This window comes from Ursus americanus, chromosome 31 (genome assembly GCF_024610735.1).
Source record: "Ursus americanus isolate L20-20 chromosome 31, mUrsAme1.1.p, whole genome shotgun sequence".
Lineage (NCBI taxonomy): Eukaryota > Metazoa > Chordata > Mammalia > Carnivora > Ursidae > Ursus > Ursus americanus.
Genome location: NC_142157.1, coordinates 16,424,231 through 16,450,912, shown reverse-complemented (window position 1 = coordinate 16,450,912; position 26,682 = coordinate 16,424,231). Strand labels below are relative to the sequence as shown.

At 40.0% G+C, this 26,682-nt stretch overlaps 1 protein-coding gene across 2 annotated transcripts in view; it reads right to left on the bottom strand.

Annotated features, from left to right (window-relative positions):
• The window catches only part of C31H10orf67 (chromosome 31 C10orf67 homolog), a 138,711-nt gene that overhangs the window by 41,826 nt on the left and 70,203 nt on the right, over positions 1-26,682 (bottom strand). For both annotated transcript variants that reach the window (XM_087857621.1, XM_045787082.2), the window contains 2 exons: positions 14,426-14,485; positions 13,603-13,782 (listed from right to left, as the gene is read on the bottom strand). In XM_087857621.1, coding sequence (XP_087713747.1) covers positions 13,603-13,782; positions 14,426-14,485 — 240 coding nt within the window. The remainder of the gene's footprint in view (positions 1-13,602; positions 13,783-14,425; positions 14,486-26,682) is intronic.

Sequence of the window (26,682 nt, the reverse complement as noted above, 5' to 3'; positions counted from 1 at the left end):
AAATATTATTTACTGCAGGACCAAGAAGTGTAATTGGAAAGACAATGTAAACCTGTAACTAAGCTTTGCTGTTGAAAGGAGGCTCTTCAGAGTGCTGGTCTAATGTCACAACTTGTCATTTTTCTAGCTCCCCTTACTTCTGAGTCACACTTACTTTCTCCTTCTTCTTGGGGCCTTATCATCCTGCATATTGGGTTCTTTCTGTGTTTGGTTAGATTGTTTCTTGAGTAATTTCTTCAAACAGGTTCCACATATAATAAACTTTTTTAGTTTTACACATTCAAAAATATCTTTATTTTTCTTACATACTCAACTGAGACTTCAGTTGGCTATAAGAACTAGGATTCAAAAGTTTTTTCCTTTTGAAAACTTTGGTTTATTTTCTTGTAGCAACCAGTGATGCTGATGAGAAAATTAGTTTCCTTGTTTTCGTTCCATTATAGATGAACTGGGTTTTTTTTTTCTTTTCTTAGTTCTCAGAGACCTAAAATTTCCCTAGGATGAACCTGCTGTTTTCATCAATTCTAAGACATATTCTGTGTCCCACTCAGTGTTTTAACATCTTTGGAATGGAGATGCTTTACAGCTGGTGTGCACGTCACAATTTAATAGGCACCAGTATCGCCTACATAAAATAAAGAGGTGTCTTACAACCATTGGCATCTGGGATTTGATAAAATACAACAGACACTCTCCTTTTCATTTCAATCCTGTTTAGCACTTGATGGGCCTTTCTATCCGAATCTTAATGCTTCTTTGCTTTAGTTTATGGAAATCTTCTTTTATTTCTTTTACTGCTGTCTTATGTCCATTGTACTTGTCTTGCTTCCTGAAAAGTCTGTTAGTAAGGTATCAGACCTCTTGGATCCATCCTTCATATTTTAACTTTTCTCATAATTTCTGTCTGCCATTTTACACTCTGTTCTAAGAGACTCTGTTGTTCACTTAATCTTCCAGATTATTTTTAAAAAAGATTTATTTATTTTTTTGAGAGAGAGAGAGAATGAGGTGGGAAGGGCCGAGGGAGAGGGAGAGAAAATCTTAAGCAGATTCAGTGCTAAGCATGCAGCCCAATGTGGGGCTCTGTCTCACAACCCTGAGATCATGACCTGAGCCAAACTCAAGAGTCAGATACTTAACCAACTGAGCCACCCAGGCATCCAGATCTTCCAGATTATTTTTTTTAAAGATTTTATTTATTTATTTGACAGAGAGAGAGAGAGACAGCCAGTGAGAAAGGGAACACAAGCAGGGGGAGTGGGAGAGGAAGAAGCAGGCTCCCAGCAGAAGAGCCTGGTGTGGGGCTCGATCCCAGAATGCTGGGATCAGGCCCTTAGCCGAAGGCAGACGCTTAACGACTGTACCACCCAGGCGCCCCCCAGATCTTCCAGATTATTAATTGGGTCTTCAGCTGTGTCAATTTTATTATTCAGCCTGCCCATTGGTGTCTTTTTGCTGTTGTTGTTACTTCCAAGAAATTGTTCTTTCCCTTAGACTATTCCTTTCCCATAGCTGCCTGTCCTTCCTTAATGGAGAAGTTTCTCATGAATGTTTCCCCAAATAGATTTATTTTAAAAATGTCTTTTAAGTTCTTGTCCGTTCCCTGAATTAACTATATTTCCTGTGGAGCCAGTGGCTGCTCGTTCTTTTTGTTCTTTTACTCACTAAATATTTGCTGAATTCTTACTATGTGACAGGAACATTCTAGCAACTAAAGGCACAACAGAAAACAGAACAGAGCTGAAAGGGGTAGAACGTAGGGCGCTCTTTGACTGAGAAGGGAACTGCCTAGAATTTCTTATTTGGGCAACTAGATGGACAATGGGACCATTCACTAAGACAAAACAAAATAATTGGAGTAGGGACAAATTTGTATGTTAGTATTCATCTCTTAGTTAATGAAGACGAACTTGCTAAGTTCAGATTCAGATACTTAGAGTTTTGGAAACCCAGGGCACATTCAAATGATGACACGTAATAGGCAACTGGGACAAGGGCCTGGAATTTGGGAGTGGGGTTGATCCTAGAGATAGAATTTGGAGTCATCAATATTTTAACAGAAGCTGAAGACTTGGATAAGGCCATTCCTGAAATCTACAGAGAGAGAAAAGCAGAAGGTCAGGGATGGAAGCCTGTGTCCAGGTGTGGCTGACCTGTAATTCTGATTTACCCTTGGCTGATAGGGAGTTCCCAAGCCTGGGACCCTAACCCACTGCTCTTACCTTAGTTCTCTAAACTCTAACTCCCACTCCATCAGTCCTCACAGTCCTGGAGAGCCCTTTGGTGGCCCTAGAACCACCCAAATAAATGTTCCTTTAGTTGTTGACATGCTATCTCAAACTCCCTAGGAGAAACCACCAACTACTACTACCAACACTGTGACTCAGTCTTCCCAAGGCCCATGTGACAGGAAGCTAGACAAAAACAAAGCATAAGGTACAATAACACTAATTTAACAAAAATGAGGAAAAGCGTTTGTTATCATTAGCCTTCTGTGGCTTCAAAACTGTGGGGATTACCAAAATGACAGAGGCATGCACTTTTTAGAATCTTTCCACCTATTCGTTCTCAAAGGGCACCATCCACTTGAACTGCCTTTCTTCCCCAGGCACAAGGAGTACAGAATGAGTTCCCTGCCATTTGGTTAACAAGGCACCAAAGAAATCATTGGGGTAAGAATTCCAAGCTTTGGAGGGCACTTGCCAGTATGCTAAGGAGGAAAAAGTTAATCTAAATTTTAAAAAAGCAATCCACAAAAAGTTAGGAAAACAATTTGGTAAAACAAAAAGAAGTTCCCATGTCGAAAGACATTTGTATTTATTTTCTTCACTATCCAAAGTCACGTCCACAATGGAAAGTTTATTAAAAAGACTCTGTGTTTAAATTCACATGTAGTAAAAACGAGTTCCAATTTTTCAAGGCTCTCTTCTCCTGCCTCTCATATAATGATCAACTCTGTAATAACTAAAGATAAGACTGTTGGTAAAGCATATCTGCTATAAAGCAAATAATTATTCAATCTCTCCAAAAGACAATACTCCTACAATGACGAAGATAGCTTCTCTTTTCATGAAAAAAAAAAAAAAAAAAAAAAAAGAACACCACATGTAGACTAGAGTGTTTGCTCTCCAGTTTAAGTTGAATTTTCAACTTGACTACAGGATGTTATATTGAATCCTGGCTCCGTGCACATTAAACTGTCATTTTGTTTTGTCAGCTGCTGACATCCCACTCTCTCTGGAATATGCGTGCTGGTCCTGATGGGGCTACTTCCGCTGACAGGTGCAAACACTGGACTGCTAAACAATAGACAGAGGTGAAAATGAATCGCAATATTAATATGAAAGTAGATAACTTCCGAAGTAGGAAAATGTCCATTGAATAACTATAAAAATAACCAAAAATTGTGATTAGAAATAATGTATTATAAATAGTTCTCGTTTTCTGTTGAATTTGTATATATAACCAAAAAATCATAAAATTAGGAAATCAGGTTCATTTATAACAGAGATTATAATTCTTGTTTGTTTTCTATTTTTAGCTCTGAAAACATGTTCAAACATGTTCATCTTCTAGATTAGGAATCAACGGCCAAGGTTTGTAATAACAGAAGACGTGCAATTACGTTTATTAATCACAAGATTAACCATATTCCTTATAAGATCCAGTTTCTCCTTTTCTTGTCAAGGAAGAGTCATTACAGTCCCTTCTTTCTCCTAATTTCCACAAAGGTCCCTCTGCTGAAACTTTGGCCATTCTTTCTGGGCTTTACAGCCTCCTTGCCTCTCCTTTATTTTATTTTTTTATTTTTTTTTTAAGATTTTTTTTATTTGTTTATTTGACAGAGATAGAGACAGCCAGCGAGAGAGGGAACACAAGCAGGGGGAGTGGGAGAGGAAGAAGCAGGCTCATAGCGGAGGAGCCTGACGTGGGACTTGATCCCAGAACGCCGGGATCACGCCCTGAGCCGAAGGCAGACGCTTAATGACTGCGCCACCCAGGCGCCCCCTTGCCTCTCCTTTAAACCATTAAATATATTACTATTGCAACAATCTTTCTATCTCATTATGAAGAAAAATAATCTTCTGTCCCTAAAATTTCATTAATGATTGATTTTACATTAACACTCTTTTTCCTTTTACCTCCTAAGCCAAACAACTATTTTTAAACACCAGTATGTCCCAGTGGATGCTGGTTGGTGGAGGAGTGGGGAGAATGACAAGCCCATGAAGAGAGGAGAACCAGCCTGTGTGCTGGCAATTTGGAGAAAAGAGACTGGGGAATTAGGAACATTGAAATAAAATATGAGACTCTATGCAAGCAAGCATTAATCATTGAAAAGGCCAAAAGGAAAAATAAAATATTTATCTACATATATCACCGGTGAATTTTCTTCCAACAAAATTGTTAAGCTAGGGAATTCTCTCAAAAATAGGACAAGTGTCGGGGCGCCTGGGTGGCACAGTGGTTAAGCATCTGCCTTCGGCTCAGGGCGTGATCCTGGCGTTCTGGGATTGAGCCCCACATCAGGCTCCTCCGCTATGAGCCTGCTTCTTCCTCTCCCACTCCCCCTGCTTGTGTTCCCTCTCTCGCTGGCTGTCTCTATCTCTGTCGAATAAATAAAAATAAAATCTTTAAAAAAAAAATAGGACAAGTGTCCATTTGATGCAGCCCAAGGCCCACTTAATGTGCCCCAAGGGTGCCACTTTCTGTCTGCCAGGGGGCTCTCAAACATCTTGGCAGGTGATGGGGCTACAAAGCCCTACAGAATCCAGGCTGATCCAGGCTACATGCAAGTCTCAAGACAAAAGTCTATGTGGGTTAGGCCTCCTCCCCTGGCTCCAGATCGTCCTAGACTTTACACATACTCCTACCAAACTAATCTAAAAAATCTGTAATCAAAACTCTTCCGTGATGGAAATGTCTCTGTCAAAGATGATGAAGCCATTGTTTATACTAGAAAAAGAATAGAAACAACATCTCTGGAAGGCGCTATTAAATTGACAGAGATTGGTTAAGTAAATTATGTTAGCTCCATGGAGTAAAATACCATACATAATTTATTATATACATTGAAAGATGTTCCATATCTCGTTGTGTGTGCAAATCTGCATCAAGATTTGTCTGAAAGGATGGTTATAAGCAGTTTTTAATGATTACCTCTGGGTGGCAGAATTCTTTTTACTTTCTTCTTTGACATTTCTTTATTGAGAAAATTCGGTATAATTATGGATGAAGGTTTTATTAAAAAAATTCAGACTTCTGGCATCCCACATAGGATGCAAAAAAAAAAATATGCCACTGTCATATTAATTACTAGAAAAATCCACGTAGACTACAAAGTCACACCCTTTCTTGGACCCATCAGAGAACTGAGGTCACAACCAGGCAACATGAAATCCAAAGAGGAGGAAGACCTTCCACTGGGAGATGTGATGCACAAACAGTCTCGTCTAGAGCAGAAGTAGTCATGCCAATTGCAACACAAGCAGGTAAGAAAAATAAGCTACAATGTATAGAACCACTGCAGAGCAAGGGTGGGTCAACAGAATAGCTGAACTAGCTGGGGGGACATGTTATAAGGGGACTTCTCAGCTTTTTATCCCATCTCCTACCATACGCTCCTGAGGATTACTGAGGACAGGGCAGGACACTTGTTGATGGTGCAGACTTCAGGAGGGGATCAGCTGATGCTAAGAGAAAAGTACCTTCCCTGAGATAGAAGGAAAAGTCTTAAGTCCCTGGGAGAGGGGAAGCGAACTCTCTGGCCAATCAGACTCAAAGAAGGTGATGAGTGGAGAAGCGTAAGGAGTAAGCCCTACCCACTTCTCCCAGAGCTTTCCTTCCTAGGAAAGAAAAACTTCCAACTGCTGGCGAGGGCAGCAAAGCTTCTTGGTTACAGGGCATAGGTGAAGACATATTATGGTAAGAGGAAAAATAAAAGAAATATTCTCCTTCCCTGGTAAGCAATTATCTTGGGCCTTAGACTCTGTAACAATACCAAGTGGAGGGACAGGAAACTCCTGCCCAAGATTAGCTCCAGATACAGGCAGAGGCAGGCCACCACAGGGAGGAAGGGCAGGCATCCTGAGAAAGCCCACCTCTGAGGCCCAGGCACACAGCACTCCCCAAAGCCTGGTCTGGATTAGAACAAGAGAGAACCCTCTCTGCCTCAGTTATGGACTTACCAAGCAAGAGCTGCCTACTACTGAGGGAGGGATAGGAGCATAGAGAAAGACGTCCTCTGTGGCACAAGGGGACAGGTTCTGCTGAAGTTGAGGGTGGAGCAGCTCTCAGAGAAAAGCACTGTTCCTCTCACCCCCCACTCCAAGCACACATCCACTGCGAAAGCAGCATCATGGCTGCAGTCCATTAAGAACCACAGCAGCCACCAAACTCAACTCAATTCAACTTCTCGCTAGATGACTCAACCCCTTACCATAACAATCTGGTGTAAGAAGAGGCAGGCCGTTTCCAGATGTGAATACTGTTTGCTTCCATTTCTACTAGTCTGCACATAATGTTTGGTGTTTAATCAAAAATTATGAAATGGGGAAAAAAGGCAGGGGAAAAAGAACCTATTGTCAGGAGACAAAGCAATTCACAGATTCGAAGATGACCCAGATCTTGGAACTACCAGATGCAGACTTTAAAATAACTGTAAATAACTATAATTAACTACAAATAACTATAATTAAATAATTAAAATGTTAAAGAAGCTAGGAGAAAAGGTGAACAACATGGATGATAATAATGAATTTCAACAGAGAGATGAAATACATATATATATAGAGAGAGAGAGAGAGAGAGAGAGTCAAATGGAAATATTAGAAATGAAAAAGATAACACTAAAAATAAAGAATTTGGGCACTAAAAATGAAGAATTTGGGTGGCTCAGATGGTTAAGCATCTGCCTTCGGCTCAGGTCATGATCCCAAGGTGCTGGGATCGAGTCCTGCATTGGGCTCCATGCTCCTCAGGGAGCCTGCTTCTCCCTCTGCCTCTGCCTCTCTCTGTCTCTCATAAATAAATCAATAAAGTCTTTAAAAAATAAAAATAAATAAAGATAAAAATGAAGAATTTTTCTGATGACTCATCAGTAGATTCAATACACCTGAGGAAAACAATTAGTGCATTTGAAGGTAAGATGAAAGAAATTCCCCTAACTGAAACACAAAGAGGAAAAAATAGTTTGAAACCGATGAGCAGAACATCCAAGAATTGTGGGACAGTGTCAGTCTAACATGTGTAACTGGAGTCTCAAGAGGAGAAGGGGGAGAGAATGGGGCAAAGAGATAACTGGAGATAATGGTCAGAGGTTAATGAAAGACATCAAACCGCAAACTCAAGAAGCTCAAGCAAGGGGCAGAGAGAGAATGCATTGCTAGCAGACCCCGACTAAGAGAGAATGCATTGCTAGCAGACCCGACTAAGAGAGAATGCACTGCTAGCAGACCCCGACTAAGAGAGAATGCATTGCTAGCAGACCCGACTAAGAGAGAATGCACTGCTAGCAGACCCCGACTAAGAGAGAATGCATTGCTAGCAGACCCGACTATAAGAACTGCAAAAGGAAGTTCTTCAGGAAGAGGGAATATGATACCAGATGGAAACTTAGATCACTCAGATCTACTCTAAGAAATGAAAGCTCCGGGGGGACGCCTGGCTGGCTCAGTCGGTAGAGCATGTGACCCTTGATCTCAGGGTTGTGAGTTCAGGCCCCACATGGCGTGTGGAGCTTCCTTAAAAAAAAATAAAAAGATTACGAAATGAAAGGTCCAGAAATGGTATAAGTGAAATGCAAATGCATTTGACAAATCTTCCTGTGACAAATTATGTCAGTTTTTTAATATGAAAATATATTAAACTTTAAAATTTTTGAAGGATACAACATGTTAGGAATTCCAAGGACTGTGCTTTTGATGGCACCATTGGAAGAGGTTATCCAGGGGCATTTGAAGCAAGATGAATGGACAGTAATGAGTTTTACAATGACTTTTTGGAGAGTGCTTAAGAAACACTATCTTCACTGCTGAGACTAAGCTATGGGGTAGGAAATTGCCAAAGTTTCCTAAAAATTGCAGTGACTTCTTGATCTCCTATCAATCAGTTATTTGGGTGCTTCAGTCTGAAATCTTTTTTTTTTTTTTTTTGTAGTTATTGCTTTCCTAATACTTGTTCTCCTAGCTCTACCAATGGTTGTATAAAAATCTAAAACTGTATATTAAAGTCTTTCTAATCTTAACATAAGCAATTAAGTTAAAAAATAGGTTTATGCCTTATTTCACGTACACCAATAGAAATGTTACGTATCTTAACCAGAATTGCACTCTAGGCTGTTCAGGCTCATGCCAATCAATTCTGGTGGCATCAGGGGTGCCTGGGTGGCTCAGTCAGTTAAGTGGGCAACTCTTGGTTTCCACTCAGGTCATGATTTCAGGGTCCTGGGATCGAGCCCCGCGTCAGGCTCCATGCTCAGTGGGGAGTTTGCTTAAGGATTCTCTCTCTCTTTCTGCCCCTCCCCCTACTCATGCTCTCTCCCCTTCTCCCTCTAAAATAAATAAATCAATCTTTTTAAAAAATTCTGGTGGCATGAAACTGAATATGAGCTCACCATATGTATACTTTCAGCCAATGGATTCACTGAACTCCATAACGCTTCATGGCATTTGTTGTAGGTAACTACTTCTTATATTATATTTTATCATATTATATTATATTTATTATGTTTATTATATATTCATATATGCTCATATATATATTCATATATTCAACAGAGGGATGGATCCCACATTAAATTGGTGAAGGAGATCTTCAAGCTGTTTTCAAGATTTTTAAAAGTCTGAATAAAAGTATACCTTGATTCCCTAATAAAATCGCATAACCTAACAATCCTTAAGAACTCTCTGGGTTTGTTGGCATTAAATCAATTCGGTGAAATATCACTGGTTATCTAAGGTTGATCAGATATGCAAGTTAAGAGTAATATGTACTAAATGAACACATGTGGGAAAACAAATAACTTTCATAAGTTCAGGGGGCTTTTTATGAACAAGCAGAGACTACAGGCAAAGAAAACAAAGGGATATGGAATGAAGAAAAGTTCAAGTACCATCTTTCACGAAATTACATTCCTTTAGAAAAAAAAAATTGGTGTATTGTAAAATTATCCCCAGGGTGTGAGGACAAAGCTGGGAGCTGGGGGTTACTCGACCAAAAGTGTTCAGGGCTGGAGAAACTGACAAGTTGATAGAGTTAGATCCAAAGGGGGCAGCCAATAGTCCAATGCCGGTGTTCAGGGGGGTGCAGCTACCTCAGGCTTGACTCTGGCCAGCATCCATATTGAAGCAGTCCTATGGCAGTGAGTTCCATGACAGAATTCATGGCACCAAGCAGCAGAATTTGTATATGCAATAACGGCAGTTAGAATGAGTACCAGCAGGTCAAATGTTCATGGGGGTAAGACCCAAGTCTGGATAGTAGCAGGACTCTGGCTAAATGATCTGGTGTTCAAGAGTGGCCTCAACTCCCAGTAGGAACTGGAGAGAAACCCACAGCTGAAACGCAAGCAAATGGAATAAAACAACACCATGCAAAGAGGGGCAAGATGGCTGCTCTGCGGGCACCTGAATGTCAAGGATGACACTTCTTCTGTTACCACCAGGGTGATATTACATGTGGTCAGGACCTAGCAACTACCCCTGGCTGAGAGTGCCTAGGGAAGAACAGAAATTGATACAAATCTCCAATTTATCTTTTCCCGATTCCCTCAATTGTATCTTAGGTCCTTAATGAAATTACCCTAAAACATCATGAGGTCTACAAATAAAATGCTATCACTGCTCCCCAAGAACATAACAAGAAGACAAAGCATAAAACCCATTATATGATCTTCAACAAAAAACATTTTTCATTTGTGCAACAAATATTGAACGTGATTTTCACTAAAATATTTTAAGTTCCAAATATACTGAAAGTGTTTAATTTATCATCTAACCACTCAGAATAAGATAACGTAGGAGGTAAAAGCCACCTTTCAGTTGACTTGTAAATATAATAGCACTCAGCTTGCCCGTGTTGGTCTCTGAGAGCAGAATCTAAAGATGAATTCATATTTGATTTTGTAAATTAAACAAATAAGTATAGTATATGATTTTAATAATCTCTACATTTTAAAGTTATTTGATAAAAGAAAGATCTAGTACAGTAAGGAAAATTCTTCTGTGTCAACAAAATCGACCAAAATACAGGGAGTATCCTTTGACAACCTCCATGCATGGGACGATCTTATCACCATTCAACAACCATCCAGTGTGGCCAGATCCACAACGAGCAAAATGCTGGCTTTCCCACATTGCTCTGCAGAACTCTCAGCTGCCTGCTCCACCAAGCAAAGTCAAAGTTAAAAAGCATGAAATAATGAAACAATAAACAGATTATAGTATTTTCTTCCCTGATGATGTTTATTTTAAACTTCATGTGCCATTTAATCAAATAAGAGGGTTGCATAGGAGAGCAATGGTCAATTTCACAAAGAAAGATTTTTTCCCCTCACTTACGTAGCCTATAATACTATAGATCTATAAAAATCATTCTCTATCTTCTAATATATCTTTTTAATTACTAGCTTGCAGGGTGAATACGATCGTAATTGCAAAACTATTGCAAAAATATTTTACCTGACAATTTTTAAATGTGAAAAGAATCATGTTCTAGAGTTTTTATTGAAGTCTTTCACGCTGTACAAAATGCTTTGTATTGAGTGAACTTTAAGAATGGGGACATGACTGACTTGTCCATGTCCCACTTCCCACACAGAGGGTCCTGATGCTTTCTGCACGTCTAAGCACACACCATATGTTCCATCGGCATAGACCAGGTTACCCCGTGGAAGCTCAGAAGTCTTCCTGGGAAGCATTTACTGGGTGCAACCTTAATGAACTAATTACTCGGGGTGGGGGAGGGGCAAAAGCCCTGGGAATCCGATCTAACCTTGTTATGCGAAACCTTCGTATTTGAAGTGTTTCCCAGATATCAAAAAATAAACTTGACACAAAACACTGTGCAAATACAAATTTTATGTTGTGAAATCTTTCGTAAATAGAAATCAAACAGCAATGTTCCTATCGTGCTTTTCAGACTGGCTGAACACTCGGTTTATCACCGTGTACCCCTCTGTGTGAAGCACGTGTGCTGTTCCCACCGAATGACACAGATTTCAAAAAATAAGTATGATTAATTAGATAAGATAAATGACTGATGTAAAAAGTTCCTTCAGCTCTCTGTTTGGTCATTTACATGCGATAAATGTTACAAGAGCCTTTAAAGACAATTTTTAAGAAGTCCAGCTACCTCAGTAAAATGAAAGATGTAAAAGAGAAAAAGAGGAAAACTAAAGTCCGTGTGCATAATACATCAAGTTAATCCGCAGTGAAGACTGTACCCCAAGGAAAGGTGGTATAAAGAACATTTATAAAATTGTGAACAACCAAACTGTATATGATAGTAATAATGGTGAACCAGAAAAAAATATGCTTCCCTTTAAAATCGAGTCAATTGATACAAATATGTAAACACCAGCTTACGTCACCTCCCCCCTCCACTGGTCTAGCTTTTACTTATGGTGACACATTAACTTCTGAGTCTCTCCAGCCCACAAGACACACTGTTAGGCTTTGGCAACATCAAAATAAGAATCATTACAGTCAGAAGGAGAGACTATGGCACTGACAGAACACCCCATTGACCTGACGCCACCGAGAGATCCCATCTGCCCTGGTGTCTCCTTTACAGTGCATCTTCCATGGGTGAGAACAGTGGTTATGTCTGCCCCTCATGGCTGTGAACTTGGAAGCTCAATATCAACTGGAAATTGAGGACCCTGGAGTGGCTTATCAGCAATCGCAGGGTTTAGTTAGGGCCTTGGGCTTGCTGCAGGGACTGGGGCAGCTTCCCGCGGCTGCTGCCATCCTGGGATTAGAGGTTCCATCGCTCTGTCCCGGTCACCGACCCTGCTCTGCAGTCCTCCCGCCTTCTTCTGAGAGCTAGGACCACAGACTCTGCCTACTCCACCTCCACCAAGGGACCTGATTTCATGGCAGTTGATGGAACCTTCTGGAACAGGACACAGCTTAGGCCGCATGCTCCCTAAGTCCAAGGCTTAGAATAGAACCCGTCACCCTGTCTGGCTGATCTACCCATGCAGGTCAGCCAGCAGCATTGCACACTCAGGCATGGGGGTGGTTTCGTTTCGTTTTGTTTTTTTTGTGTTTTTTTGTGAGCAAAAAACAAACAAACGAAACCAAACTCCACGAACACAAAAAAAACAAACAAAAAGTTCCCAAGAACTGCATTCTAAACATCTTACTTCTAGAACCCAGGTGCTTGGTCAGTCATGCACCAAATTCCACCCCCCCCCCCATGTCATTCTCCTCCTTTGCAGATGACACTGGTTTCCAGTTGTCCAGACTTCCTAATTTTCTGCAAAATGGAAATGCTTTAGGAGGAGGAGGCTTTGTCTCAGCTCCTGGGGGGTGACCGGCACTGGTGGGCACCCGGGCCCCTGTCTACCTGCTCGGTTACTCCGCTGTGCGGAGGAGCCTTGACCGTCTGCTCGGTGAGTCCGCGTGAGAAGCCTGTACCTTTGTATTTGGAGCAAGGATGACACAGGCAGCCCGACCCTGCTCTGCTCCTCCAGGCCCCGAGCCTTAGCGAGGCAGATTCTGCCCCCTGTGGGAGAAGGAGGAAGAACACGGGGACGTGCAGAAACAAGACCTACACCCTGGCTCTCTGTGTCACCAACCTGCTTCTGAGCTTTCTAAAAATCAACATGGAAAAAGAGTTTTGACTGGTTATACAATTCGCAGGGCCCACTGGCTAGATCGGGTGCTCAGAGAAATACAATTCCCGTAACTCACAGCAGAAGCAAGCTCGCCAATAAGATCATTATAAAGGGAGGGCCTGGGTCTCAGCAGTGTCCACACGCTAAGCCAACGTTGAGCTGCACATCACGGGGCTACTTCTTAACACGCTCTTTGATGCAGACCAGTAATACCGCCTCAGGTCCAGGAAAGGCCATTCTGATTATTTGGAGGGGTGGCGGGTTAAGAGAGTAATCGCGTAGCACTCGTGCTCGCCTGTCTCTGATGGTGTGAATTAATCCAGTTGTCAACTTAGATTCTACGAGCAAATGGACCGTATAGCTGCATGTCCTTCAGGGAATTTTCAGTAAGTTTCTGATAGGGAGTGGGCGGTGAGGAGCTCGAAACTCTGCACCCTAGACTGTGCCTGGAATGTGGCTTTTCTATCTTGCTAATTTAATAGAGACCCACTGAGCCTTAGCGACTAAGCTAAATAAATGATCCTGTTGAGGGCGATGGTGGCTTCTCTTGGGCAGTCAAGGGGCCCAACAAGGACACAGTGGTGTAGAGAGAGCAGCCAGAGCCCCCCCGCCCAGCTGCACGCACAGAGAGGAGGGGGCACCTGGTGTAGGAGACCGCCGGCCTGGCTCATGCTGGACGTGAGGCCGAGACAGTGCTAACAGAACGGTGGCCCTGTGTGGACGCAGGCGTCCTAGGGTGTGGCCATAGGAGCACTTCTTACCACAGGCAGCTGCTCTTCCTTGGCGAATTTCTTTGGGGTTTTCACTTTCTTGGTCTTTGCAGTCGCTACACTGATGGACGGTGAGTCGGGCCTTGAAATGACTCTAGGTTTAGCTGGAATCCTGGACTGTGAGGACCATGGGGACACAACAGTTTCTTTCACCTTGAGTAGTTTCGGGCTCTAGCACACAAAAAGAAGCAGCTGGTTATTCTCATTTCATTCTTCAGATTCTTGTCCCTTTCTTTTCCTCCCGTGAGCTGGCATTGCAGGGTCAAAGTTTTCAGTCCCAAAGGGCGTGGGTCTGGTCCTTTTCCCAGTCCCACACTCCCTCTTGGCCTGATTTAATGTGTCGGCTGGGTCTGTTTTTCCTCTCCACCCACTGATGCCACTGTACTAAGAAAAACATATCAACAGATCCGTGTTTTCTGGAAGCAGCTAGAAAGGCGGGAGTGTTGAGGAGTGGGGTGATGTGGCAGCTTGAGGTCTGTATCTTATTTGTGGGAAGCTAGGGGAACAGAAGGTAGGAGTGAAGGACAGGAATCTCAAGAGTTAGGGCATGAGCCCAAGGCTCCGTGTACCAGGACGTCCCTTTTGCCCTTTCTTCAGCCACGTTTGCCTTCTTGTTGCCTTACCCCCTCTCACGGAGCTCAGTCATCGGGCTCGAGGGCTCCCATCCACACTTTTAAGCATTTTCTCCTTCAAACTCAGATCTTGGAAAGTGAAAAGTCTCAATACGGTATGTATACATTCTTTAACCCAGATGTCAAAATAAGACTTGCACAGCATAAAAGAAGAAAAAAAGAACTTAAATTTAAATGCAAACCTTGCCGCCTAGGCTGTCCAACTTTTTCCTCATTTCCATGCCCTCCTTCTGTTTATTAATCTGTGAAATTGAAGGTGCATATCATTTGTTATCATTTGCAAAGATTAAAAAGGTGAATTTTCTATAAAACTTCCTCAAGCAATGAAAGAAGAGAACTGTAAACCACGTCACTGTTAGCACTATTATGAGAACAGAAGTTATAATGTTGCATATGAATTAGAAGAGAAAATTAATTTGTACCCAGAAAAAAAAAACACTTAAAAGAGGTGAACAGAAAGAAAGTTGTAAATGTTTAAAGGCATTAGCATTTGTTCATTGTTTTAAGCATAATACAGATTATAGAGAAATATAGATAGTTTGCTTTTGTGGTATTAATTTGTTTCAGATATTATTATGATAGCTACAATTCCCAGGTCTTATAAAAGTTTTGGAGAAATGTCAGATAATTCAATAGCCAGACTTCAATAATATAATGATGAAATTTTTATTTAAAGAGTCAATTCTAGTTTCCAGGCATAAAAGGCTTTTTATCATATATAATTAAGATATAATCAACATAGAACATCATATTAGTTTCAGGTCTACAACATAATAATTCAAAATTTGTATATGTTGCAAAATAATGGCCATAATAATCTAGTTAACCTCCATCACCAGACACTTATGATGTTTTTCATAAGTGATAGGACATTTTAAGATTTACTCTCTGAGCAACTTATACAGCATTTTTTTATTTTTTGGAAATCTTGGGGTTTTTGTTGTTGTTGTTTAAAAGATTTTATTTATTTATTTGAAAGAGACAGAAACAGCCAGAAAAAGAAAGATCACAAGCAGGGGGAGTGGGAGAGGAAGAAGCAGGCTCCCAGCGTGGAGCATGGAGCCCGATGTGGGGCTCGATCTCAGGACTCTGGGATCACACCCTGAGCCGAAGGCAGACGCTTAACGACTGAGCCACCCAGGCGTCCCCTTATATTATTAACGATGTTAACCATGTTGTACATTACATTCCCGTGACTCGTTTATTTTATAGCTGGAGATTTGTACCTTTTGACCACCTTCACCCATTTCACCCACTTCCCATCCTACCTCTGGCAACCACCAATTCATTCTCTGTAAGTTCACATTTTCATTTTTTATAGATTCCACATATAAGTGAGATTATACGGTATTTATCTTTCTCTGACTTATTTCACTTCGTATCATTTCCTTAAGATCCATCCATCTTGTTGCAAGAGGCAAAAAATATATTATTAATGCATGCTTCAGTAATATTAAGATTTTTTCATCATATGCATCCATAACTAATGCCAGTGATTCTAATTCTGGCAAATTTTATGAAATTAAACAATGATGAGATACACCTCTAATCATTAATCTCACTAGTACAACTATTTTCAGAAATATCTCTCACCTACAGATAAAGCAGAATTCAATAGACAGCAGGTCTGCCTCATGAAATCTTGAGGTCTGGGGGGATAGTAACTGATGTCCATGAAACACTGCATTTAGGAAGAACTGGGCAGGTTTGCTAAGATCAAGGAGAACATGCAAAGCTCCGATTTTACTTTAAATGCAATGGGACACCAATGAATAATTTTAAGCGTTGGGTGTGACATGGTAATATTTATTGTATGAAGTCATAATTTGGGTGGAGTCATGTTTCTCATCATGGCTGAGTAACTGCTATGAAACCAACCCTCCCACGGATGACAACTATAAACTCTGGGGGAAAAAATTATATATATATATAAATTACCTGAAGACAATGGCTTTTAGCTTAAGAGCAGTGCCCAGTCTGTCTGGGTGGAGTAACTATAACTATGATGGAAAACCTGCAGCCTTTCAGGATTGCTGAAGACACAGTTCAGGGCAACCATGGCCAGTGAAAGTCCCAACACAAGAAAATCCCGAGGAAAGCCAGACTGTGGAGCCCCCAACTCTGTGTATAAGATTTGCCCAAATCTCTAGCAGATGCCTGAATCATGCTTGGCAGTGAAGCTAAGGCTCAAATATTGAATTGAGATTTGAGCTGCCATCCACTGCATGTGAGACAGAACTTGCACATGGAATCCAAGTTAATTGCCTGATTTTTCTTTTTTTTTTTAAGTAGGCTCCATGGCCAACATGGAGCCCAATGCAGGGTTTGAACTCACGACCCTGAGATCAAGACCCGAGCTGAGATCAAGAGTCGGATGCTTAACCGACCGAGTCACACTGGCATCCCTAATTGCCTGGTTTTTAAAAATAACACATATGGTTTCTCTCATCTATGGAACATAAGAACTAGGAAGATCGGTAGGAGAAGAAAGGGATAAAGAAAGGGGGGGTAATCAGAAGGGGGAATGAAACATGAGAGACTATGGACTATGAGAAACAAACTGAGGGCCTCAGAGGGGAGGGGGGTGGGGGAATGGGATAGGCTGGTGATGGGTAGTAAGGAGGGCACGTATTGCATGGTGCCCTGGGTGTTATACGCAACTAATGAATCATCGAGCCTTACATCAGAAACCAGGGATGTACTGTATGGTGACTAACATAATATAATAAAAATATTATTATGAAAAAAAATAAAATAAAAATAACACATAACGTTCATAATGCCTGTAAAATCCCCAAATGCTCAGCATACAATTGTATGTTGCTGATCTGTTCTCGCGTGAAAAGACTATTAACACAGACTGACACTGAGATGGTAGCTCAAAAATAGTGGAATGAGGTCTCTGAAGTGCTGAAAGAATGGAAGAGAAACAAACACTGTTAACTTGGAATTCTGTGCTGATAGGAAATATTTTTCACGATTGAAGTATCTGAAGGAAAAACGGAAGGATTGCATCACTAACATCCTGATCTATGAGAAACGGTAAAGGAAGGTCCTCAGACTGAAGAAAAATGATCCCAGGGAGAACCTCCGATCTCTAGGAAGGAATGTAGAACATCAGACATGGTCAATATGTAAGACTGTTCTGTCTTAATTTCTTTCAAATACATACCACTGCTTAAAGCAAAAACTGTAATATTGATGTAAATATAACACATAAAACAACTTTAACTTGAGGAATGGAGAAATAAATCTATATTAACAAACCCATATATTTCAATGTTTCTATATTTTACATGAAACTGCCCTAAATTAACTCTAAATAAACGGTAAAAAGTTAAGGATATAAATTATAATTGCTAGACCAACCACTAAAAGATAGGCAAAAAGCCAAAATAATAATAAATAAATTAGGGGCACTTGCATGGCTCATTCAGTTGAGCATCTGCCTTTGGCTTAGGTCATGATCCTGGAGTCTGGGAATTGAGCTCCAGATCAGGTTCCCTGCTCAGCGGGGAGTCTGCTTCTCCCTCCCCCTCTGCCCCTCCCTCTGCTCCTCTCTTCCTCTCTCACTCTCTCTCAAATAAATAAAAAAAATTTCTAAAAAAGATAATAAATAAATTAAATTGGAATTCTAAAATATATTAAAAGGACAGCCGGTGGCAGGGTGGGTGGGGGAAGAACAGAGGAAAGAACAATGAAAAACCTGGAGGGGACATATAGAAAACAAATAATAAAATGGTAGGCCTAAATCCCACCCTATCAATAATAACAATGAGTGTTGATAGACTGAACAGTTTAGTTAAACATGCAGAAATAGGCAGAATGTATAAAATAGCAAGACCCAATTATTTACTGTCTATAACACAAGCACTTTAAATAGAAATACACAGAGAGGTTGAAAATACATGTATTGAAGAAAATGCAATGCAAACACAAGAAGGCTGGAGGTACTGCATTTACACTGAAATGTATAGTCAGTTTCAGGATCAGAGAATTACTAGAAGGATAATAAAAGAACGTTACGGAAAACCAACTTTCATACTAACAAATACATAATTAAGTAAAGTGAACAAATTGAATAATACAACCTAACAAAACACAAAATGAAATAGAAAATGTGAATAGTTCTAAAGCTATTAAAGAAAATAAATCCATTATCAAAATCTTTTGCATAAAGAAAACTCTAGGCTGTGATAGTTTCATTGGTGAAGTCTTTCAAACATTTAAGAAAGAAATAACAAATCTTTTTACTAACACCACTAAAATTGTTTTCAGAAGATAGAGAAGACATGTTTCTCAAGTCATTTTATGAAGCCAGCGTAACTGTAACACTAAAACCCGAAAACAAACATAGACGCAAAGAAAGCAAATTTAGAGATCAATGTCCCTTATGAGCATAGATTCAAAAGTCCTCAACATACTACTAACAAATTGAATGCAATAGCGTATAAAATGTATGAAAGCTCAAACAAAGAGGGGTTTATCTCAGGAGTGCAAAACTGCTTCAATATTCACAAACCAAAGTATTTCACCATATTACAGGATAAAGGGGGAAAAATATAGTCATTTCAATAGCTGCTGTAAAAAAGCATTTGACAAAATTCAACAGCCATTCACAAAAGAAACTCTCAGGAAACTAGGAATAAAAGGAAACTTCCTCCACCTGACAAATGTCTGCCATGAAATACTTAATAGCCAAATCATACTTAATGATGACGTAATAAAGTTTGCCCCTCTAAGACTGGGAAAGAGACAAGAACCCTTCTTCTCATCGCTGTTATGCAACACTGCATTGCAAGTCCTAAACATAGTTACAAAACATTAAAAAGAGGGGCGCCTGGGTGACTGGATTGGTTAAGCCTCTGCCTTTGGCTCAGGTCATGATTCTGGGGTCCTGGGCTTGATCCCCACATTGGGCTCCCTGCTCAGCCGGGAGCCTGCTTCTTCCTCTCCCTCTGCCCCACCCCACTTGTGCTCTCTCTCTCTGTCTCAAATAAATAAATAAATAAATAAACAAACAAACAAACAAATAAATAGATCTTTAAAAAATATATATATATATATATAGATCATACACCTAAAGATAAGGTGTCTTTTTTTTTTTTTCAGAAGAAAACATAAAAGAATATCTTCTTGACTTCAGGGTAGGCAAGGGTTTCTAAGCATACATAAAGTGATATCCATAAAGGAAAATAACTGATAGATTAGGCTTTAGGATAAAAAAAATCTTTTCCCATCAAAATACATTGTTAATCAAATGAACGGAAAAGGCCTAACTGTGGAGAAAATATTTACAAAACGTGTATCTGGCAAAACTGGTATCCAAGATAAAATTTCTGTACTGTAGTTGCATGTTTAGTTTTGAAGAACTTCTCTAGTTACCTAGTTTCTCTACACTTATTCACTAAAACAAACAACCTCAATGTTTTAAAACCAACTTTTATTTTGAAATAATTGTAGATTCACAGGCAATGATAAGAAATAATACAGCAAGATCTTGTAATACTCTTTACCTCCTTTCCCCTAATGTTAACATCTTGCAAAACTGTATTACAGTATCACGACCAGGATATTGACATTGGTACAATCCCCCCATCTTTTGATGAATTGTGCTTTCGGTATCAAGTCTAAAGACCTTTGCTTAACCCTAGATCTCAAAGATTTTCTCTTATTTTTTTCCCCCAAATGTTTATGGTTTTATATTTTTCATTGAAGCCTATTATCCATTTTGAGGTACTCTTTGTGTTAGATACAAGGTTTACACGAGGCTCATTTTGGGGGGATAGAGAGGTTCAATTTCTCCTGCACCAAATGTTCTCCAGGAAACTGCTTCTGCATTTATATCAAAAAGTCAGTTGAACATACTTGTGTGGATGTAATTCTGGGTTCACTATTCTGTTCCATTGATTTATGGGTCTAGTCCTCTATTAATACCACAGTTCTTTGGTTACTGTAGTTATATAATAAACCTTAATATCAGCTAAAGTGTGTACTTCTAATTTATTCTACTTTTTCAAGATTGTTTTAGCTATTGCAGGGCCTTACCTTTTTTTTTTTTAAGATTTTATTTATTTATTTGACAGAAAGAGAGAGACAGCCAGTGAGAGAGGCAACACAAGCAGGGGGAGTGGGAGAGGAAGAAGCAGGCTCCCAGCGGGGCAGGGAGCCCGATGCGGGGCTCGATCCCTGGACCCTGGGATCAGGCCCTGAGCCGAAGGCAGACGCTTAACGACTGAGCCACCCAGGCGCCCCGGGGCCTTACCTTTGTAATAAAATTATCTATGTCAGCAAAAAACCTAACTGGGATTTTGATAGAAATGCATTAAACTAGAGTTCAATTTGGGGGAGACCTGGCATTTTTACTACATTGGGTTGTCCAATCCATGAACACGGTATGTCATTTATTTGAGTCTTTGATTTCTTTCATTAGCATTTTATAGTTATCAGCATACAGACCCTATACATGTTTGGTTAGATTTATATCTATTCATGTTTCCTTTGGAGCAAGTACATATTATACTGTATTTTTAATTTTTGTTTCCATATGTTTATTCCTAACATATAGGAAGGCAATTAATTTTTAGAAGGAAAATATTCAGTCTTTCATCACTGAGTCTGATGTAAGATGAAGGGGTTTTTTTTTGGTACATGCTCTTCATCAACTGGAGGAAATTCCCTTCTTTTCGTAAATTGTCAAGAGCTTTTTCCATGAATGGGTGTTGGATTTTTTCAAATGATTTTTCTCCAAATGACATGATCATGTGCTATGTCTTTACTAACCCGTTCTTATGGATTTTATTGATTTATTTTCAAATGTTGAACTAGCCTTTCATATCATGAATAAATCCCAGTTGCTCATAATATATAATTTTTTACACATAGCAGGCTTCAATTTGCTAATATTTTTTGAATATTTTTGCACCTAAATTCATGAAGGATATTGCCCTATAGTTCCCTTTTTGGCATCCTGACTTTGTCTGGTTTTGGTATCACGATAATACTAGCCTCATATGATGCACTGGGAAGTGATTCTGCCTCTTGTAATTTTCTGAAATATACCGTGTAAAACTGGTGTTAATTCTTAGTCTGGTAAGATTCTCTAGTGAAACTATCCAGACTTCTGCAAATCCATTTTTCAGGAGCTTTTAAATTATAAATTCAATTTTTATGGTTATATGACTTTTAGGATTAACTATTTCATCTTGATTGAATTTTGGTAGTTAATTGGTTTTTGAGGAATCGCTCCATTTTTCCCCTAAGTTGTGAAATTCATGAGCATACAGTTGTTTGTAGTTTCCCCAATTATCTTTTTAAAGCTGACAAGTTCTATAGTGATATCTCATTTTATTCTTAAAGTTAGAGACTGGTGTCTTTTGCACATCTATTAGTCCCATTTATTAGTCATGCTAGAGGTTTATCAATTTTAATGCTTTACTTTCAAAGAACAAATTCTTACTGATTTCCTCTGTTGTTTTCCTATTTTCGATTCCATTTATTTCTGCTATTATTGTTATTATTTCCTTCCTTTCTGGTTGATTTGGGTTTATTTTGCTCTTCTGTTTCTAATTTCTTGAGGCAGAAACTTCAATTATTGATTTGAGACCTTTCTTTTCTCTATAATAAGCATTTAGAGCTATATTTCCTTCTCAGCACTGCTTAAGCTGTATCTCCTATATTTGATATGTTCTATTTTTCATTCTCTTTAGGTACTTAAACTATTGTACAGAGAGTTCTTCTTAACCTTCCCTACAACCAGTTCACTTAGAATTTTCATCATAAATATATAATGGACTTTCTCATGTGTTTTTTTTTTTCCCCTACATATATCTGCCCTCTGGCTCCAACATTTTACATTTTCCCCATATACAAAATCCCCTCCTGCACCTTATTCTAGAAATTCTGTGGTTTTAGATACTACATTTAGGTTTGTGATCCATTTGAGTTAATTTTTTTTAAAGATTTTATTTATTTATTTATTCGATAGAGACAGAGATAGAGACAGCCAGCGAGAGAGGGAACACAGCAGGGGGAGTGGGAGAGGAAGAAGCAGGCTCCCAGCGGAGGAGCCTGATGTGGGGCTCGATCCCATAACGCCGGGATCACGCCCTGAGCCGAAGGCAGACGCTTAACCGCTGTGCCACCCAGGCGCCCCCATTTGAGTTAATTTTTATATGAGGTGTGAAGTAAGAGTTGAGGTTCATTTTTGGTTTATAGCTATCCAAGTGTTCCAGCACCCTTTGTTGAAAAGATCATCTTTTCCTGCTTGAATTGGCTTGGCACCTTTGTCAGAAATCAATTCATCATATATGACCCACTAGGTTTATTTCTGGGGTCTCTATTCTATTCCATCTATCTATATGTTTATCTTCATGCCAATATCATTGTACCTTGACTACTGTGCCTTTAGAATAAGTCTTGAAAGCAGGTTGTGTGAGTCCTTCAGATTTGTTCTTTTTCAAAATTATTTCAGCTATTTAAGGTCCATGAATTTCCATATAAATCTTAGGGGATCTTGTTGATTAAAAAAAAAAAAAGCCTGCTCGGATTTTGCTTGGGATTGTGTTGAGTCTATAAATCAATCTGGAGATAACGGACAGTTTATATCATCTAAATCATGAACATGGTACGCTTCTCCATCTAGGTCTTTAATTTCTCCAGGAGTGTTTTGTATGGTCTTGTACATATTTTGCCAAATTTATCCATAAGCATTTCATATTTTTATGCTACTATAAGTAGTGTTTTTTAAAATTTCCATTTCGATTGTTTATTGCTTATATACAGAAATACATTATTTTGTATCTTGATCTTTTTGACCTTGCTAAATTCACTTACTAATTCTAGAGGCTTTTTTGTAGATTCTTTAGGATTTCCTATATAGATGATCAAGTCATCTAGGAATAAAAATAGTTCTACTTCTTCCTTTCCAATCTGGATGCCATTTATTTCTTTTTCTTGCATTATTATACTGGTTAAGACCTAAAATACAATGTTAAATGGAGATGATAAGAGCAGAAATTCTTGTCTCATTCCTGACCTTAGCCTTCAGACTTTACCCATGAAACATGACAATAGTTTTAAGTGTTTTGTAGATACCCATTACCTATTTCACTGAGAGGGTTTTTTTTTTTTTTTTTTAAGTAGACTCCACACCCAGCATGGAGCCCAATATGGGGCTTGAACTTGCAACCCTGAGATCAAGACCTGAGTGGAGATCAAGAGTCAGATGCTTAACCAACTGAGCCACCCAGGCTCCCATCACTGAGAGTTTTATCACAAATGTATATTGGATCTTCTCAAATGCTTTTTCTACATTTATCTGCCTTCTGGCTCATACATTTTACATTTTTTCCATACACAAAACACGTTCATCCTCAAAAGGCCTCCAAAAATCCCATCCTGTTACAGTGTCAGCTTGAAGCCCAGATCTCATTGTCTAAATTTGGTCCAGGTGCAGATAAGCCTCCATGAATACAGTCTATCTTGATCTGAAGACCCAGGAACTAAAAAGACAAGTTATCTGAACTCCAGAGCCAACATCCCATAGTAGGACATAGGATAACCTCTAGAGACCCTGTCCTTCCAAAAAAGGAGAGTGGGAGGCATATAACAATGACCAATCCGTAGCACTTCGTGTTTCTCACACAGGGTTCCTAATTTTCTGCCAAATTACTTTTGGTTCACATTCACCCCACAGTAAAGGTCACTGGTTTTTAATCCAACGTGGGAGAGCACTACTGACCATCTCTACACACACACACACACACACACACACACACACACACACACACACACATGCATGCACATTCGAGCATGCCCAGCACTGTGACTTCTGTTTCTGGTTTGCACAGACTGGTGAAAGTTCAGTTTGGAATGCTAAGTGCGCCCCAATGTTTCTCCCTTGATGTTTTGATTTTACCTGGTAACCCCTTTCTTGTCAATTCTTTGATGCTTTATTTATAAAGATGTTTATACTATTTCATCTGCATATTTTGCCTTATTTTTTCTGGGAGTTGGTTTGAATGCCTAGTTTACTGGATAGTTTCCCCCACTAATCAACATCAGTGTGTGTCACGGAAGAAGTTTGGGCCCTCCTTCCAAAGGGTTTGAATTTTCCCTCAGAATCCTCTTAATACATTGGAGTTGATACACAGAATCATGTCTGCTCTCAGGAGGTGCTTTCACGTCTCTAGCTATCAGGGGGATCAACCGTCCTGGTTTGCCTGACTGGGGGGTTTCTAGATACAAGACTCTCCACGTTAAGCCTGGAGAACTTCTGGTCAGACTGGGATGAGTTGGTCACCCTCTCAACTATGACTCTGCTTTCATCACTAAGAGTAGGTGTGAGTAACCCACCCCTCTTTTCTTGGAGGAAAAAAGGAACCATCACACTTTCTAGTGGGAACAGATAACCCCATGGCCCCGCAGCTCCTTATCTGTCCTCCACCTGTTTGGTGGCTTAGCTGGACTGAAGTTCATTCTCTGGGAGACTTGATATGATGGCATCGGTGCCACTTCCCTGAGCTCAAGTCTGGGCGATCTGCACAGGGCATCTCCATGGCCAGGAAGTTCCCAGTAGAACAAAGATGCTCTACATAGTTCCAGTACCCTTTCCAACTACCCCAGTAAATGTCTAAAGTGGTATGGAGCTGGGGATTGTCTCCTGCCGCACTTTCCATGATTCATCCTGCTGGCCTAGCCCAACATCACCTTGTGGTGAAGTAATAAAAGACCAAGGGAGAGTGTCCTCTCTGTTCATTTTCTTCTTGTAAATTGTTTTTAGTGAACTTTACACGTCTAGTGGTACTTACGTCTCTGACCCTTGCACAACATCTAGGATTACGAGAGCACAGCACGGCACTGGGTAGTACCCACAGTGAACATTTACTGCAACTATGACTCTGTGACAGATAAATGACAATTTCCTCGCGTGGGAATTTGGAGCTTGCTGCCTGGACTCAGCATTAACGGCTTATGTTCATTGCAATGTATTAGTGTAATGTTCTGACAGAGAGGCGTCCAAGGGAGAAAATTCATTTTAAATGAATTAAATAAAAGCAAAGGAAAGAGAATCAGGACTAGAACAGATCAAAGATATTTCCCTTAACCACACCTGGCTAAGAGTTCTTCCTTATTAAAGATGGCAGTAGATCTCAATGGATGGTCCAAGGATCCATGGGGTTCCCAAAATCCTTAGGGCTTTTGCAACGTCATTATTACTTTCCTAACAACACGAAGACAATCGTCACCTGTTTTCACTCTCATGGTCTTACCAGTACACAGTGGAGTTTTCCAGAGGCTCCGTGATATTTACCCTGACAGAATGAACGCAGAAGCAGATGTAAGAACCCAGCTGTCTTCTAATCAGCCAGATATTCAAGAAATTTGCAAAAATGTAAGGCAATGCCACTCTCACTAAACTTTTTTGTTTTGGAAAATATTTTTATAGATAATATGTTAGTTATTTTAGCATGTAAGAGATTATTGTTGTTATTTTTAAATGAACTAATAAATAATTTGATTCTGTTTTAATTTCACATGCAGTAAATATTAGCTGAGAAAACCAACCTAAACGAAATCTCCTTAGAGGTCTCAATAGTTTTCAAGAATGGAAAGGGATCCTGAGACCAAAAAGTTTGAGAACCACTGGACCAAAACCTAGAAATTAATACTGGAAAGTACACTGTGGTTAGTTCATATATTGTGTAGCTGTGTCACAGTACTAGCTGCTTATTCAATTATATGCAGTTTATGCCGTTGTGCAGGTTAAGTCATTTTCAACTAATCATTTTTAAAATTCATTCCTTCATTTACTCATAACAAATATTTGAGTAACTACACTGCGGCAGCCACCATGGTAGGTTTTGGGGTACCACTGTGAACAAGACGCAGTTCCTGATTTCCAGTAGCTCACCAGACGGAAATAGAGGATAAGTCACCAGTCCATCTCCATACAGCGTGAGAAGAGCCATAGGAGGGGGCTGGGTGCTGTATAAACCTGGGGGTGGGCACCTGCTCCCGGCTAGGGGAGTAAGGGGGAGGGGTTCCCGCGGTGTTATCTGACCTCTAACCTGAGGGATAAGCAGGAGCTAACCAGGAGAGGGCACTTTAGGAAGAGGGAACCACACAGAAGAAACAGTAGTCTGAGACATTTGGTAATAAGCCTCCTGATTATAGGTAGACAAGTGTGTCTGCTGATTTCATCGGGAACGAACTGCTGCGCGGGTCTGAAGCCTTCATTGTGATGCACTTGGAACAGCACTGGCTCAAGGGAACTTTTGCTTGCACAGCGTTTTCTCTCTGCCTCTGTGACTTATAAGTAGACCCTGAAGGCTGAGCCGGGCTACCAGATGTCCAGGGCAGTGGGGAACAAGCGCATTTTCCGACTGGTGGGCAGAAATGCACTGACAGTGCAACAGGGACCACACGGCTAGTGAAA